Consider the following 16,522-nt stretch of genomic DNA (forward strand, 5'->3'; position numbering starts at 1 on the left):
GCGACCCTAATGGGGATAAGCGGTGTAGCTAATGAGATGAGATGAGTTTTATTTATTAGGTCAACTATTATAAACTATTATCTTTTGTAAGTGTAACAGTTGCTTTAGCTAAAAGTTTAAAATACACAATCAAAAACATGATGCTTCATCTTGGGCATTGCCTAAATGAATATTCAAGGAAAAAAACATGAATATAGTCAAATGATCCCGTTCTTTTGGATTCAGCAATTTGGCCTGCAAAGTTCTTTTCTGGCGGCCGGGGGGCCATCTGTCTAATGGGTCAATAACAAGCCGTGACTAAAGGTTCCCCCCGAGGGGCAGCTTGGCCAGACGTACGCTGGCAGAAAGCAGCAGAAAGGTACGAGCCACCAACACTGATTACCATATAATTGCGCCCATTGTATTTGACATGGAGAATTAGCGGCCCGCTAGGTGGCTAACTGACCTTTTCTTCTGCTGCCTCTGACGTGACAAAAACACACAAGGCATTTGCAAAAACGAGCGTTGTGTGGTAGCGCCGATTTATCTATATTGCAAAATTCAAATTATACACAGTTGTATGGAACATTTAGCTAATTTTAAGTATTTTCTTATTTTCATATATCTTATCTTTCTGTTCTTAGTCATATAAGCACATGTATTCTTGAAATAAGTAATAATGGCTCGTTTTTCATTTCTATTTTTTCTACTCTTGGAAGAAAACATTTCTTAAATCAAATATCACTCCTTTGGCAGAATACTCTGCTATTTATATTTGTATTTTTCTTATTTTCATATATTTGATCTTGCTTTTATTGTGGAGCAATCAAATGTATTCAATTAAATGCGTGTTTTTTTGTTTTGTTTTTTGTTTTTCGAGAAATCATGTAATAAAATTATTTCCCATCTTTCTATTTGCCAACTGCCGGGTAAGATTTTATTTTAACTCTAAAGAACATGAGAACCTATCTTGATGGAAGAAAAATTACACTCAAAATTTGTAAAAATATCTGCCAATGCGATAAGAATGTACTTACCAGATTTTCAAATAATCAGAATCAGGTTATGCTTAAATTAATAATATTCAAATGTTCAGCATATTTTTCTTATTGGTTTATGGCAAGACAAAAAATCTATCCATAATGATAATTAAGCAATGAAATATTGAGGCCTCCTATGAAACTATCTTCCTTTCGAATGTATTTTTAATCCAACATACTAGTGATATCTGTACTTATCATCTGTGACGACTGGAGATGTTTTTTTAATTTTAAATGTACAATATGTAATATTTGACAGCTCGGTGTCACTCTATCGTATAGTACGACCGGAAATGAGTCCTACAAGGCAGAAGGAAGAACTACAATAACTACGTAGTCCAGTGACCAAACAGTAGCTTTTTCCTTTATTTGTCAGGCCAGCCTTGTTAGCCTAGCCATGCTGGGATGTCCTCCAACACACTAGCCCTTATGTCATATCACACAAATTCCGGTATTCCCTTAAGTATTGAAGGAAGTCTGTCATATTTTTTACACATTCAGTATTCATCACTTAAAAAAGTCAGTGATATACGGTTAGATCAGTTTGATTTATTTAAGAAAATAGCTATGGTTTTCAGCGACCACTCAAGAATATGGTGTTTTTGGCTACTAATACATTTGAAAAGCCTTTGTTTATTTTCCGCTATTGATTAAAATTAAACAAATTGTCCACACAGGGTTATAGAAAAGAGCTTTATTCTCTTTGATGTTTACTTTCTTGCAGTGATATGATATGCTTGTTTAATTTACCTTCTTGTAATACATAGAAAGTGGATATGATCTCTAAAATTAAGAACAAAGTCCATGTCAGTACATGTATCCCACTCTCTCTAACACAAATGATTGTCATACAAAGTTAAAAACTACTAGATTATGTTGTCCAGGATAATGTGTTCGTACAACATGGAATAAAAAATAAAGTCTTGTAATATTTTTTTCCAAAACGTACAGAAACTACCTTTAGCAGAAAAAGTAAGGCAAGAGTGGCCGTGAGTCCCATGTATCACACAAAGCTAATAACATGGCTTGATAGTTGTAGCAGTCGGAAAACAATGCTAAAAACATATCTTCATATCACAAACACATAATACTCTTAGTGGTGCGGCGACTTATTGCTTTGAGGGAGGACGGAAAACATTTTTTCTAGTCGGTATCTCTAAATTGTAGAAGAATCAGGAGCTTTGCACACTTTCAAAACACCTAGCAAAAAGGAGATCAATAGACTATCAGGATAAAAGGCAGAAAAAATATATTTTCAACAGCTCGATTGTTCTTAGCTCAGGGATGCTGCTGGAAATGTGAATTTCCCTTCGGGGATGAACAAAGTATCTATCTATCTATCTATCTATCTATCTATCTAGTTCTTAGTGACTGGCCTAAGTTGTAATAATAGTGTAATATTTGTGAATGAGAGCAGTCAAGTCAAGTCATGTTTATTTGTATAGCCCATAATCACAAAGAGTCTTAAAGGGCTGCACAGATCAAAGACTATATAGCAAACTACAGACTATTATGACACCATACCATCATCTAAAACATACATGAGGGCAAATAATACATATTATCAACATGAAATATATGTTATTCATATGCAATAGAATATAAATGTGTTTTAAGCTTAAATTTAAACATTCCCACTTAGGTTGCAGATCGAATCTCAGGGGGAAGAGCATTCCACAGCACCTTGGCCCGAATAGACAACGCTCTTGAACCTGCGGATCGCTTCTTGGCTCTTGGGATCACTAGTAGACCAGTCCAACGAAAAGAAGTGCAATACATACCATGTAGCAGCAGAAAACCCCAAATATGTGACGAGATATATATTTTCAGTTTCATGCAATACCAGCAAGGACAAATAGCAGCAGGTTGACTTGTGTCTTTGTTTTTGTCCAAAAAGAAAAAAGGATGAATATAGAATACACAAGTTTTTTGTATAAATTTTAAAAAAGAATTCGAATGTGACCACATCACTTGTACTTTGTAATTTTCTTTATTTAGATTTTTTCCATTGTGTTCATTTGTTTATTTATGTTTGCTAAGGCAATGCATAAACTCCACAAGCACATGTGCTACTTTGGAAAAATACATACCTTCTTTTTAATATCATCGATACATTCAAATAGTATGGGAAGTGCTGATCTAGGTTACGTCAAAAACACCCTAGAAGTGACGTTCGCAGTCAATGTCACATATCTGTCATATAATTGGCAAATGTGTCGTATTGATATAATCCCCCAGATCTGTCAACTCTGAAGTTTGCCCTCTGCCCCTCCTCTCCAAAACACACCCACCCAAAGGCGCTGCCACCTCCTCCCATCGCAAAGCTCTCTTTGTTAACCTAATGTGCTTTTACCAGTTGCTTTCTGCCAGGGAGACATCTGCTGTGTGCAACCAGTCAATATTGTGAGGACGCTTCAAAGCGGCCAGTTCATTATCTCTGTCAGCTTAACAACCCCAAGGTAGCGCTCTGAGGGGCCGGCAAAGGGCCACACAATATGTGAAAGCACAATAGACTCCTCATTAAGCAGTGATTTATCATGATGGGATGCCCAGGTCAACCTTTGCCCCCACCCCTGATGCACACACACCAACACACATCTTTCCAAGATCGTTCTTTTGTGGTTAAAGAGGAAGAGTGATGTGAAAGTGCTGTTCCAAGTGAAATCTGATTTCAACCAAAAAGTGAAATTCCAAAGTTTGGGTCCAAAATGAACCAATAAGGGTCAAGAATGAACCGGACAACTAATTAGGGTAATTTGACCCAACTATTTGGGTGCTTGTGTTACTTTTTGTTTACAGTAAAGTGTTTTTTTCCGTTTTTTTTTTTTTTTAATTCTTAAACATTGTTTTTTGCGAAAATAAAAAAAAGACTCACTCAAAAGTGTTTTTTTAATGCAATACAATTTCGACTTTTAACATTTTATCTGCAAAAGATAATGGCTAAGCTAGTTAGAATTAAAATAAATTTGTTTTAAATGGCCTGGGTTCTTGTGCACAAACTATGCCACATATAGTGTTGTTTCTATCCCCGAAAATATAAACACAAATAACATAATTTTACCTTTAACATGCCAACAAGTTTTTTCTTGTAAGAAAAAAAAAAAGAAATTGTGAACATCCAGGAAATCATGTGATTTTCCCCTTGACAGCCTAAAAAATTTACCAGCTCAGTAGCCTAGATGGTAGTGTGCCCGCTTTGAGACTGGGAGGTCGCTGGTTCGCGCCTCGGCCGAGACATACCTAATTGGTATAATGGCGGCGCCCTCTGTTGGCTGCGGCTGCATCGACTCGCTACAACGGGTCAGGTGTATCGACTTTTCGTTCTGTGACAATACAAAGGAAATTATTATTAAATTGGGTTCTCTCCAAACAGTTGCCTCAGAAAAAATATTATCTCAGTCTAAATGGACCGATCCAGTTTTTGGATGAATTTGTTCCCTTCTGGGTTTTACACTACATACTAAAAACGCTTGGGTCGACAACCCAATGCTTGGATCAATCAAATCAAATCCACCTATCGTGTCTCTCCATTTTTAAGCAAACTTGAGTCGTTTCTAACTGTTTTTAGAGTGTACACCATTTTTTTAGGGTTGTTTCTGCAAAACAACTGAAGGCCCTGTATAAAATCAACATGGGTCTTGATTTGGTCAATTTTTATTATTTATATCATTGGGTCTTTGGTGCATGTACTTAAAAGTGTGTCCGTAGTGCAGTGGTTAGCACATTTGCCTAACACTACAAAACAACCCAAGCTGTTGGGTCAAATCAACCCAGGTATTGAGTTGCTCCATTTCTGACTCAAACTTGGGTTATTTTTAGCCTAGGAATATAGAGAGAATATATTATAAAGGTCCAGGTCAAAAATATGCTCGGTTTGTGTAACACAAACCAGAAAAAATGGTTCAAAATCACCCAGGTATTGGGATTGTCCCATATATGACCCAAGGGTTCTTACAGTACCCAAACTTTTTTTTTTTCTCGTTTTTTCCATATCTCAATGTTTTTGGTCACTTTAAAAAAACACTGTCAAATGTGTTGTCTTGTCCAACATAACTTTTTTAAGGCTTCTAAACAAAATTACCTATTTTTCGGGAGTTATATTTGAAATTCTATTCATTTTTTTGCACACTACAACCGAACAAATTATTAAAAAAAAGAATTAAAAAAAATACATACTAAAAATGATTATAGAAGTGGATTGGTCTACTCTTGAACCAAAATTGTTTATTTTTAAATTTTCTGTCCATGCACTGCGAGCCGTATTTTTCCCTTCCCTGATCTAGAAGTCATGCATCAGTCCAATTTGGATACAATTGGAGTTATTTTTGGAAGTGATTGTTTCATAAAGCAGTTTATGTTTGCTCTTCACGATTGCCTCATCTATATTTTTTCCAAAATCAGCATAAAAGTTGCTTTAAACTTTTCATGGCAGGGAGCATGGCAGCAAACGCGACACTTCTGAAGGTCCTAAGGATGCACCTTGCATGCATATGCAAGGAGATCATAGCGCATCTTTAGCCGCTTCGGCCCCCCGCCCCAAAAAAGACAGAGACCCCTTTTTCTTGCTTATAAAAGCAGTATAATGAGCGTTTAATGTATGGCTGCTCAAAATGCGACTAAAAAAAGAATATTCAACGCGGCCCATGTGGCGGATTTGTAAAGCCGCCACACACCCCTTTTGGCTTTCTCTTTTTTTTTTTCCACCCCCACTCTCCTTTTTGAATCCATTTGCCTAAATCAATCTCACAGGAGGCGGTCGTGGATAATGTACCAGCCAGGGTTTGTAAACCGTTTTGTTAACAATGGAGAAGAAAAGAGGAGGAGAGGAATAAAAAAGAGCGAGATGGAAAAAGAGCGAGAGAAGCCCGGCAGAAGGGTGTTGAAAGCCGAACAGTTGGGTGGGTGTGGTGCGCGATGCTGTCCGCCACCGGCCCTAGTGACGGGTGACACCCCCGTGCCGACATCTCCTCCCTGCATCCGCCCCAATTTGGTCCTGTCCTGGCTTTAGTCACACCACCTGCCTTCATCACTCTTCAGCACCAAGACCAGCCCTTTGCTGACAAGACCAGCAGACGGGATAAAACTCCGTGACTTGGATGCAACGCCCCGTTTCACGCACATATGCACACACAATCGCACACACTCTGAAGGTACTGTTGTCCCATTTTTGAGATTATAGTTTATTTTTCTATCTGTCTATATATCGAAGCAATATCCCCCTAGTGGGAGGTGATCAGAGTTAAGAACACACTCACATTTGCCAAACATTCAATCCCCTTTACTCTTCCAAAACTGACACCGAACATTAAGCCCACAGCAAAACAAGGGGTGGGTTGCTCTGCCATGCAGCCCATCATTAGCAGAGAGGCCCGGTAGCATACACTGGTTTACCCCCTCTGCATTATATGCATCAATATCAGTCATTCTTAACAATCCTTCGCCATTCACAGCTATCCCTTGCACACATTCTTGCAACCATTAAAATTACCGACCTCACATCCAGGGCATGTTTCACCCCATCCGTTCAACCATATTTAGGCCTTCCTATTATTCAATTTCCTACCATTCCTGCTCTACATACTCTCTTAATCAAATGGCCTTTATCGACTCTTTCCATATGTCCAAACCATTTCAGAATATTTTCATCAATTCTCTCAGCAATTTCTCTCACAACAGTTGTTACTTCCTCATTCCTCAACCTATCCAGTCGTGTCACTCCACAAATACTATGCAAACATCTTATTTCAACCATTTAACCTATTACTTTTATCTACTCTCAAACCCCACGCCTCTCAACCATACATCACTGTTGGAACCACCACACCTTCATACAATCCTCTCTTTGCATCCATCTGCTGATCTCTGTATTGAACAAACCATTCAGGATTATAGTAATGGTTTAAAATCATTGCAAGATCATCGTATTGGAACAAACCCGTGACTATTTTCTTAAATAAATAAAAAATCCGAAAGGACAGATTATTTTAGCACCAATCAGGGTTCGTACAGGTGCTTAGAATTCTTGAAAATGCTTGACATTTTTCAACAAGTCCACTTAAAAATGAGGCAGACACCTTTATCTGGTGGCTTTACTTTGCCATAGCATTTCTTCTTTCCCCATGATCAACGGCAGCTGGCATTAGTTTGAATGGCAGTGTCCTTTGAAGCTAGGGGTCAGGCCCAATATGATAGGTGTATGCTACATCTGAACAGGTCATTATTAAATGTGTTTTAGTTCAAGGATTACATATCAATTATGGACATGTATTATGGGCCATGCAAAAAATTAAGGTAGCGCTTCTCAGTGGTAGTTTGTAATAGGAATAACATTCCTGTAACTGCAAATGTAAGATTGCCGGCACTTTTACCCAACACCCATATGGGGAGAGAGTTGTCTCAAAAGCAAATTAATTGTCTATTTCCTCAAGATCTAAAAATCATATGTCTCAATAAATGCACACACAGGATTAAAATTTGCATATGTAAAACAGAGATATATTTATGGCTCTGTGAAATACATGATTCACCCCTGACGTTTGTATTGGTACTGTAAAAATGGGAAAATTGGCAATAAAAGTCCTCAGAAAGTGCTTGAATTTGGCCATGAAAAATTGTGTATGAACCCAGCCAACTGTGTATAATTTGACGACCTCTACTGGGGTAAAAATACTTCATTCATTTAAATAAAACACAATTGATTAAATTATGATGATAGCAAATAATGAGCTTCTAATGTTCGCCGCTGAATTTGACCACGCCAGCTCTGACCAACTCTATTCACTATTAAGGCACTTCATGTGTATCCATCTTCCTAGGTCTTTTTTTCTGCTGGCAGGGATTCACTTTAATTTTTGTGTCTTGTCGCTGGCTGACATCCATCCTTTCGGACCCAAGGAAATGTAGAAGTAGGTTTCCGAATTAGCCCATTGGTATCCTTCATGCTTCCATAGTGTTTGTTCTTCAAATGTCATCAATAAAGCTCTATTCTAAGTTACAATGACCGGGAGCAATGAAATATTACACTAAGATCAACTTAAGCTAGGCTGGTATAGTTAGCGTTAGACGAAAGATCCATTTGAACTAGGTTTGCTGTGGAGGTCAAACATCATTTCTCTCTAGACTGCCATGGAGACCAAAGATGTCAAAGAACAATTTTGGCTAGCCTGCCATTAATGTCATAGATCCATTTTAGTACAGCTGCCATCTGCAACCAAATATGTCAAAGGTCTGTTTAAGCTAGGTTGCCATTGAAGGCTCCAGATGTCAAAGATCTGTTCTTGCCACGTTGCCATTGGCAACCACAGACATCAAGTATCTATTTTAGTCAAGTTTTCTTTGGGGGACTAAAAATGTCAAAATTTCATTTTAGTTAAGCTACTATGGATAATTATAGACAAAAGAGTAAAGGGAAAAAAGACATATCCATATATTGAAATTGTTTAAGTCAATGTTTTTATCTGATTATGTTGAATAAGATGGTGTGATTTGAAATTCCATCCATCCATCCATCCATTATCTGCACCGCTTATTCTCAGTAGTGTCGCGGGGGTGCTGGAGCCCATCCCAGCCATCTCCGGGCAGGGGACACCCTGAACTGGTTGCCAGCCAGTCACAGGGCACACAGGGACAGACAATTCGCTCGCTCATTCACACCTAGAGACAATTTTGACCGGCCAATTAACCTGACATGCATGTTTTTGGAATGTGGGAGAAAACCGGAGTGCCCGGAGGAAACCCACCAAGCACGGGGAGGACATGCAAACTCCGCACAGGAAGATTGGTAGCTGGTTTTGAACCCGTGACCTTAGAACTGTGCCGCACATGCACTAACCACCGCCCCACCGTGCTGCCTGTGATGTGAAATTAAAATCTTGAAATTTATTTTTTTGACTTTGTATTAAGCTTTAGATTGACTTATTTACATTGATAACAAGATTGGATTGCTTTTTACATGTAATCCTTTGAATTTGGTTTAATAATTCAATTATTGTGAAATGTGTTTGGACGGGATCAAGAAAAGCTTTTTCCCGTTAGCCTTTTTTTTCTTCCAGCTCTCTCAGTTGTTTATTAAAGTTGTCAAATGTTTTAATTGTAACCTTGTATCCGATGAACAGAGGGAAACGAAAAAGAAAAAATATCAATCCATTCTATCTAGGGTTCCATCGGCGACCATAGAGGTCATTGATCCATTTTGTACCTTTTGGGTCACTCTTACTGTTCATATAATAATAATAATAATAATAATAATTTCCTTGTATTGTCATTCTGTGTAACAATGTACACAGAACGAAATGTCGATTGCACCTGACCCGTTGTAGCGAGCCGATGCAGCCGCAGCCAACAGAGGGCGCCGCCGACCACTTTTTAAGTCTTAGGAATGACTCGGCCGGGGCGCGAACCACCGACATATACAAATGTCTGTGACCGTATTCTTATGGGAATCAAAGGTTCTAGCATGATGCTGGTCCGCAAGTTGTCAGTGACACATCCTATTCGCGAGAACATGTTCCTCTTGCCAATCCACTTTGCCTATCAAATTTCATCTTAGTCTGAGGTGGCTATAGATGTCAGAAATCGATTCTCCGAAGACTGCCAATGGCGACCAATTACGTCAAAGAGCAAGTTGAGGCAAAGCTGCCATAGATGTCATAGATCCAAGGTAGATCGGCTGCCATTTGCTACACAAGACATCAAAAGTCCATTTTAGCTTGGCTGCCATTGAAGGCTCTATATATCAAAGATTCGTTCTTGCTAAGTTGCCATTGGCAACCACTGATGTCAAGGATCCATTTAAGTTGCAATTGCTGACTAAAAACGTTAAAGTTATATTCAAGCTCGGCTGCGAAAGATAGTTATAGATGAAAGGGTGAAGGAAAGCAAAAAAGGGGAGAAAATATATATCCATATATCAAAAAGCTTTAAGTCTAATTTTGTGTCTGTTTATGTTGAATCATATGATTTGATGAGAAAAGTATAATTTTTAAATGTATTATCTGACTTTATATCAATCTATGAATTGGATTCCTTACAATTATGAATACGATGTGATTCCTTTTTACATATAATTATTTGAATCTGGTTTCAATATTCAAGTATTGTGAAATGTGTTTGGACTGTTAAGGGAACTATAGACGTCAAAGATCCAATTTGTACCATTTGGGTCACTCCTACCGCTCATATAAACGTTTTTGATCGATCCCTTTTTGGATCAAACGTTCTAACAAGGTGCTGGCCCGTAAGTTGTCGGTGACAGATCCCATTAGCGAGAACCTGTTCCTCTCGCCAATCCACTTTGCCTATCAAAGCTCCTCTTAGTCTGAGGTGGCCCCACACGGAATTCCCTCAGGTTCCCCCGCAGATTAACACCAAAGCCGTTATTACTGGATCATAAGCTTCCCGTCCTGGCCGAGCCGGACAGGAATCCCCAGTAGAGTCCCGCAAAGGTACGAGGACGGATTTGTAACCCGAGCCTCCCGTCCCCACTGACAACTAGCAGGGTAGCATGTGTAGCTCCTCTTAAGTCTTGCACACTGTCATTGTATCTTTGCTGCCATTGTGTTCCCTAATTGGCTGTGAGGGGTATTAGAAGAGGTCTTGGCAACAGGGAATTCATAGTGACATCTGATCTGATGTCCACTTAAAATGAGGACGTCATTGAGTCACTGAGTGCTTAAAGAAACGTTGTCTTTTGGGGTATGGCTTAAGATCTGATGATTGATGGCTTATTATAATACAAACTCCAGTGGGAGGGCTGATTTTGCATTTGCTTTCCCGTTGGATGGCATGATTTTGCATTTAAGAATATGGTACATTTCAACGTTTATTTTGCAAAGGCCAATTCTTGGTAAAACAAATGTTTGCTGTCACAGTTTTATCAGTGTCATAGACACTGCAAAACATAGAGTTGGAATAAAATGTGCACGAAACTGTGGAAATGTTTACCTTGTGACTCAATAATCTGTGGTCTGTGCAGCCCTTTGAGACTCTTTGTGATTAAGGGCTATACAAATGAACATGACTTGACTTGACTATCATAAAGTGATTCGAAAATTCTAAAACATACAAAATGAGAAAATAATACGTGTTTTTTGAATAATTTCTATTCATGTATCATTGGTATATTACAACTATTTCAAGATAATGCATTTTGAAGACCGTCAGTCTTGTCTTTGACTTCCTGAGCTGCGATGCCATGCAAAGAACACCAGCACTCTAGCAAGCCAGTTACCCAATTGGTTTATATATTAACTCGTTGAAAAGGTTTTGGTAATTTTTCTGGAGAATGACTAGGTGTTGTGTCACAGATGGGTGCATCAATGGTACAACTAAAGGCAAGCAGCCAAGTGGGGCAAACTGGCAAAAATAATACACACAGAGCTAACAGGCTGAACCAGTCTGGACCCGGCACGCTAGCCAGCTGCCATAGAGGACGAACCGGGACCGATCTGCGGAAAAAAAACGGGAGGCTGGCTCACCGAAAATATGATGAGCCAAGATGTCTGCGATCCACAACAGCAACAAATACGAGCCCAGTCGGGAGAAAAAACATTAAGCAGGCCTGGCAAGCCAGCTAGCCCACTGCTAGCGAGGCTAACATAGGCCAAACAAAACTGGAAGCCTTCGGATTCCCGCACGCTCACGGGGAGCTATCTGGACAATATTACATTAATTGCATATCAGGCAGCAAAAAAGCAAGAAATCACAATCAAATACCTAAAATAAGGTGAAATCAAAAAAGGAATGCAAACTGTAAACTTACCCTTTGATGATATAGGACAAAACAGTCAGAAGTCAAAGTTGTATGTATTTACTGATTACTACAATCATCTGTTTTTCAACGGGATGCACTGTTTGTTTTGGTTATTGTTGTCTTCCGGTGACGTCACAGCTCTGGAAGATATAAAATCAAACTGCCATGGCACGTGGAATATTTTGGATTATATCTGCATGATTGTGGGGAGGAACACTACACATTCTGTGCCTGATTGTAAAAAAAGGTCCTTGATAATCCTTTTAACTGTTCTCTTAGCACCACGTTGTAATGTTTTCTGCCTTTCATCCTGATACTCTTTTTCATATTTTTTTTTACTCTTTTCAAGTATTTATTGTGTGCCATGTCTACTCTTGTTCCGTACAATGTTTACTACGTTATCAATGCAGAACATTCGATTTAATTTTACTACCCCACATTTAAGAATTTTATTTGACCAGGAGTAATTATTATAAGGAATTGGCCATGAGATCATTGAGACAAATCTTCCTTATTTGAGGAATATTTCTTTCTTTTCAGGAAAAAAAAAAAGACTATTCAGGGTATTTTGTCCTATTTTACTAGACGAAATAAAAGTACTATACAACAAAATAAAATCTCAAAATGAGCGACATCATGTATTGTTATCTTAACTTGTTTCTCTAGTAAAATAAGACACATATTTTGTAAAATGAGTAATATTTTTATGTTTTGTGACAGGTATTTTTCACCTTTAAAAAGGCAACATATTTCAAGACTTCTTGTCTACTACTGATCCCAAGAACCAAGAAGAGATCCGCAGGTTCGTGAGCGTTCTCCATTCGGGCCCCGGTGCTCTGGAATGCTCTTCCCCCTGAGATTCGATCTGCAACCTCAGTGGTACTGTTCAAATTTAGGCTTAAAACTCTCTTCCATCTATAGCTTATGAATGACCTATATTCCCTGTTGATTACATCTGTGTATTAATTGTTATTACAACATCCATTGCAGCCTGGTCATCCTGGAATGGGGATTACCTCGTGTGCGGTCCGTTCTCAAGGTTTCATTAATTAATCTCATGTTGAGGTTTCTGAGTTTTTCTTTACCCTCATGTAGGTTTTAGATCAGGGGACGGTTTAATAATAGTCTGTGGTTTGCAATAATTTGTGGTCTGTGCAGTCCTTTGAGACTCTTTGTGATTAAGAGCTATACAAATAAACATGACTTGACTTGACTCGACTAAATGTTAAGGAATTCATTCATTATCTGCACCGTTTATCCTCAGTAGTTATCAGTCCCTGTCTGTTTTCTCTGTTATTGGAATCGTTCGGAAAAAAAAATGTTTTTATGCATCCTTAAAACATTTACCGTATTTTCCGCACTATAAGGCGCACCTAAAAGCCTTTTTTTTTTTCAAAAGCTGACCATGCGCCTTATAATACAGTGCGCCTTATTTATATATCAATATTAATTCGCAAAGTCTTGCAACTAACTTGCAGCCACCGACTAGATTTTCCCCCAAATGCCAAGTAGTCCGCGGTGTATGCTGGGATTTTTTTACCGGCGTTTCATTGGCTAACCAATGTGTCAATCATCATTTGAATGGATCACTATTGGCTAAAGTTATTCGGAGGTCAAGGGGAGGATCTTTTTTATCATTTACAGGCTGGCATTGGCTTGAACGGCAAAACAAAGCCTGGAATTGGCCAAAAAATACATGTCAATCATCAGTTGAATCGATCACTATTGGCTAAAGTTATTCGGAGGTCAAGGGGTGGATCCTTTTTATCATTTACAGGCTGCCATAGGCTTAAACGGCAAAACAAAGCCTGCAATTGGCCGAAAAAGATGAATGCGTATAGCACGTGGCTGACGGCATACAGAAAGTATTTTTTTACTATTTTGTATTTGTAAATATTTTATTCTCCTGGATTTACTAAACTCATGGATATAAGAGGACCACGGCTGCACATTATTATGAACACAACGGCTTCGGTGAGCTACTCCGGCTATATATATAATCCCTGTATCTTGTTTCAGACTGAACTCGATGTTTCTGTGATAAGCGGTGCAGATAATGGATGGAATGGAGTGTCTATTTTTAAATTAAACTCAATTCCAAGTGTTTATTGTCATATGTACAGTAAAGTTGCGAGCGAAAAAGAAAATAGAAACTAAGGAATGGTTGGCATTTCTTGAATCCCAAGACTTTAACCTTCCGAATGATGGAACGATGCATTTGAGTGACATCGTACGGACACCGCATCCGCACGTGTTCTCAACACGTATTTGCGTCTTTGCAAGCTTTCGGAATGTTAAGGGGGTAATAAGTTGGACTGAACTATCTGACTGTTTTGTCCACGTTCCCATTGTAGCGCCTTAAAATCCGGTGCGTCTTATGTATGTAAAAAATAGGACCAAAAACTATTTTTTCGGGGTGCGCCCTATAACCCAGTGCGCCTTATAGTGCGGAAAATAAGGTAATTTATGACAAAATGTTCAGTTTTTGTTGAACCGGATTCACTCCTCCATTGCCTAAAATCCATCACTTTATCGGTATTGGTAGGTAAAAACACAGTTAACGTGCATATCTTTTTACAATTTCACAAACTGAACATCAACTTTTCAATAGAGAGCAAGAGAAAGGGGGTTGGAATTATAAATGACGTTGGGACGTTCCCAGGATGGCATCAAAGTCGAAACAGTCGAATCTGCATGTTCTGGTATGATGCAATAAAAGCATAATGCGGCAAAGCTTCTTAGCCAAAACTCAAATATCCTCATTCGGATCTATTTGCAGTCTCAAATCTCTTCTTTGTAGAAGCAGCGGCGAGGCTTAATGATTCCTTTGAACCGGCGGCATCTTTAACACTCCGGGAATGTCATCCAACTAACCTTTAGTCTCGTTCCCACATTGGAAAAGAGTCAGGAGCATGTCATGACAATCTTTTAGTCTTTTCCCCACCTATGATGTTCGCTTCTTCTTTTTGTTCATCCCACTTTCAAACTCGGGGCATGGCAAGAAATACGAAATACAGATTAGTCCCTCAGCGTTTGTCAGGTTCCGGCGTGGTCGAAAAATGTATCCCGTAAATTTAGACACAACATTTTAGAAAGAGATTCATTAAAAAAAAGGAATTTGTATTTGATTGTGTATGGAAACAGAAACATAAATCATATACTAGGTTCTTCAGAATTTAAAGCAATTAAAGCTACTCTAACACAGGCTCAGTTACATATCGCTGTTACATAAACACTTAACCTAAATGAACAAAACATGACAGGCAGCACATACAGAATATGGTGGAAACCAAAACATGAAAATTACCCAAATGCTAACAGAACGAAGGCTTGTATGGACAAGGGAGGGCTTAAAAGACTGGTACTCAATAGGAAAATATTTTTTAAGGTTAAAATGAAATGCTATCTCACAATGTTTTTTTGTGGTTTGCATGTAAACTTATTTTGTATATAACTTGAAAAAAAATAAAATGTATAGCTCTGAAAAACAGTTTGAGTGACATGTTTCACAATGTATTGTGATTGAAATTCCTTGGACTCCGTTTTTCCAAAAAAGTGACCCAATCTAAAGCAGTTGTTTTCAACTGGTTTTACAGAAGAACCCAGCAAGCCACCCTAATTACGAGCCTTGAACCAAATTGACAAAACATTTCCACTTTTCAAATGTATTGATTGAAAGGCTAACCACATTGCTGCTTTTTTTTCTATTTATCTTTCTCTGTTTTTGTCTCCCTTTTCTTTATTTTTTATTTTTTTCCCATTATTTTTCTTTTTTTAACTTTCCTTTCATTTTCTGTTTTTTATTTGATTTATTTATCTTTGTTTTATCCTTTTCCTTTCTCTTTTTTCTTTTTACCCCTACACCTTTTTTCCTTTCTTCCCATTTCTCTTTCCTTATCATTTTTTCTCTTTTTATACTTATTTTCTTTCCTTTTTTCCTTTTTTATGTTTTCTTATTTTTCTCTTATTTTCTTTTTACTTTTATTTCTTTCTTTCCTCACAAAAGAGAAAATTATGCTTTTTGGCCGCTTTTGAGTCTGCGCAGATTGTATTATTACTTGTGCTTTTTAGCATTCATTTTTAGATTAACTACATAATACAGCAACACTTAAAGGTAAAAAAAAATACATGCATTTTTTATTAAATCCAAAGCCTTTTACTTCAGTAGCTTTGTCTTCAATTTAATAAAATCCATATCTTGTTTTCTCTCCGCTGCATTTGGCCATGTTTACCTTGTGTAAACAAACTATCGGTCTTTTTATGTCGTGGAAAATAGCGGGTGTCAACTCAGATATGCACGGCATTATCATCATCTACTGTTAAGGAGGGTCATTGACTCTCAGGTTTTTTTTTTAATTTGCATTATTTTTCCGAGGGAAAGACCTGTGACCCACTAATAATGAGCGTAAGACCCACTCTTGGGTCCCGAACCGCCAGTTAAGAAACACTGGTCTAACGAATGGAAATTAAAATGCAAAATCGGAGATTTATCTTTGTGTATTTGCCGATTTCCCTGATGAAATCGTTTTTTTTTTTTTAGTCTTCGTGTGAGACAGAAGGAGTAAGAAAGGGAGATGATGTGAGATGATGTGGGACCCACCACAGCACTCGGACCTCCCTGCTGATGAGCAAACATGACTACAAATGGCACAAGCCAGCGGACAATCGCTTGCTGAATGGAGGCTAATTAGCTGGAGGCTAATTCCAGTTTACTAACACCTGTATTAGCGTGCTGGCCCGGCGGGGAGTCGGG

At 38.3% G+C, this 16,522-nt stretch overlaps 1 protein-coding gene across 1 annotated transcript in view; it reads left to right on the forward strand.

Annotated features, from left to right (window-relative positions):
- The window catches only part of LOC148367052 (protein HTATIP2-like), a 244,274-nt gene that overhangs the window by 208,355 nt on the left and 19,397 nt on the right, over positions 1–16,522 (forward strand). Inside the window, exons 43-44 of the mRNA XM_088333845.1 lie at positions 1,334–1,355; positions 14,672–14,700. Of these exons, the coding sequence (XP_088189971.1) occupies positions 1,334–1,355; positions 14,672–14,700 (51 nt within the window). The remainder of the gene's footprint in view (positions 1–1,333; positions 1,356–14,671; positions 14,701–16,522) is intronic.

This window comes from Urocampus carinirostris, chromosome 4 (assembly GCF_059441175.1).
Source record: "Urocampus carinirostris isolate Australia breed hairy pipefish chromosome 4, RoL_Ucar_1.0, whole genome shotgun sequence".
Lineage (NCBI taxonomy): Eukaryota > Metazoa > Chordata > Actinopteri > Syngnathiformes > Syngnathidae > Urocampus > Urocampus carinirostris.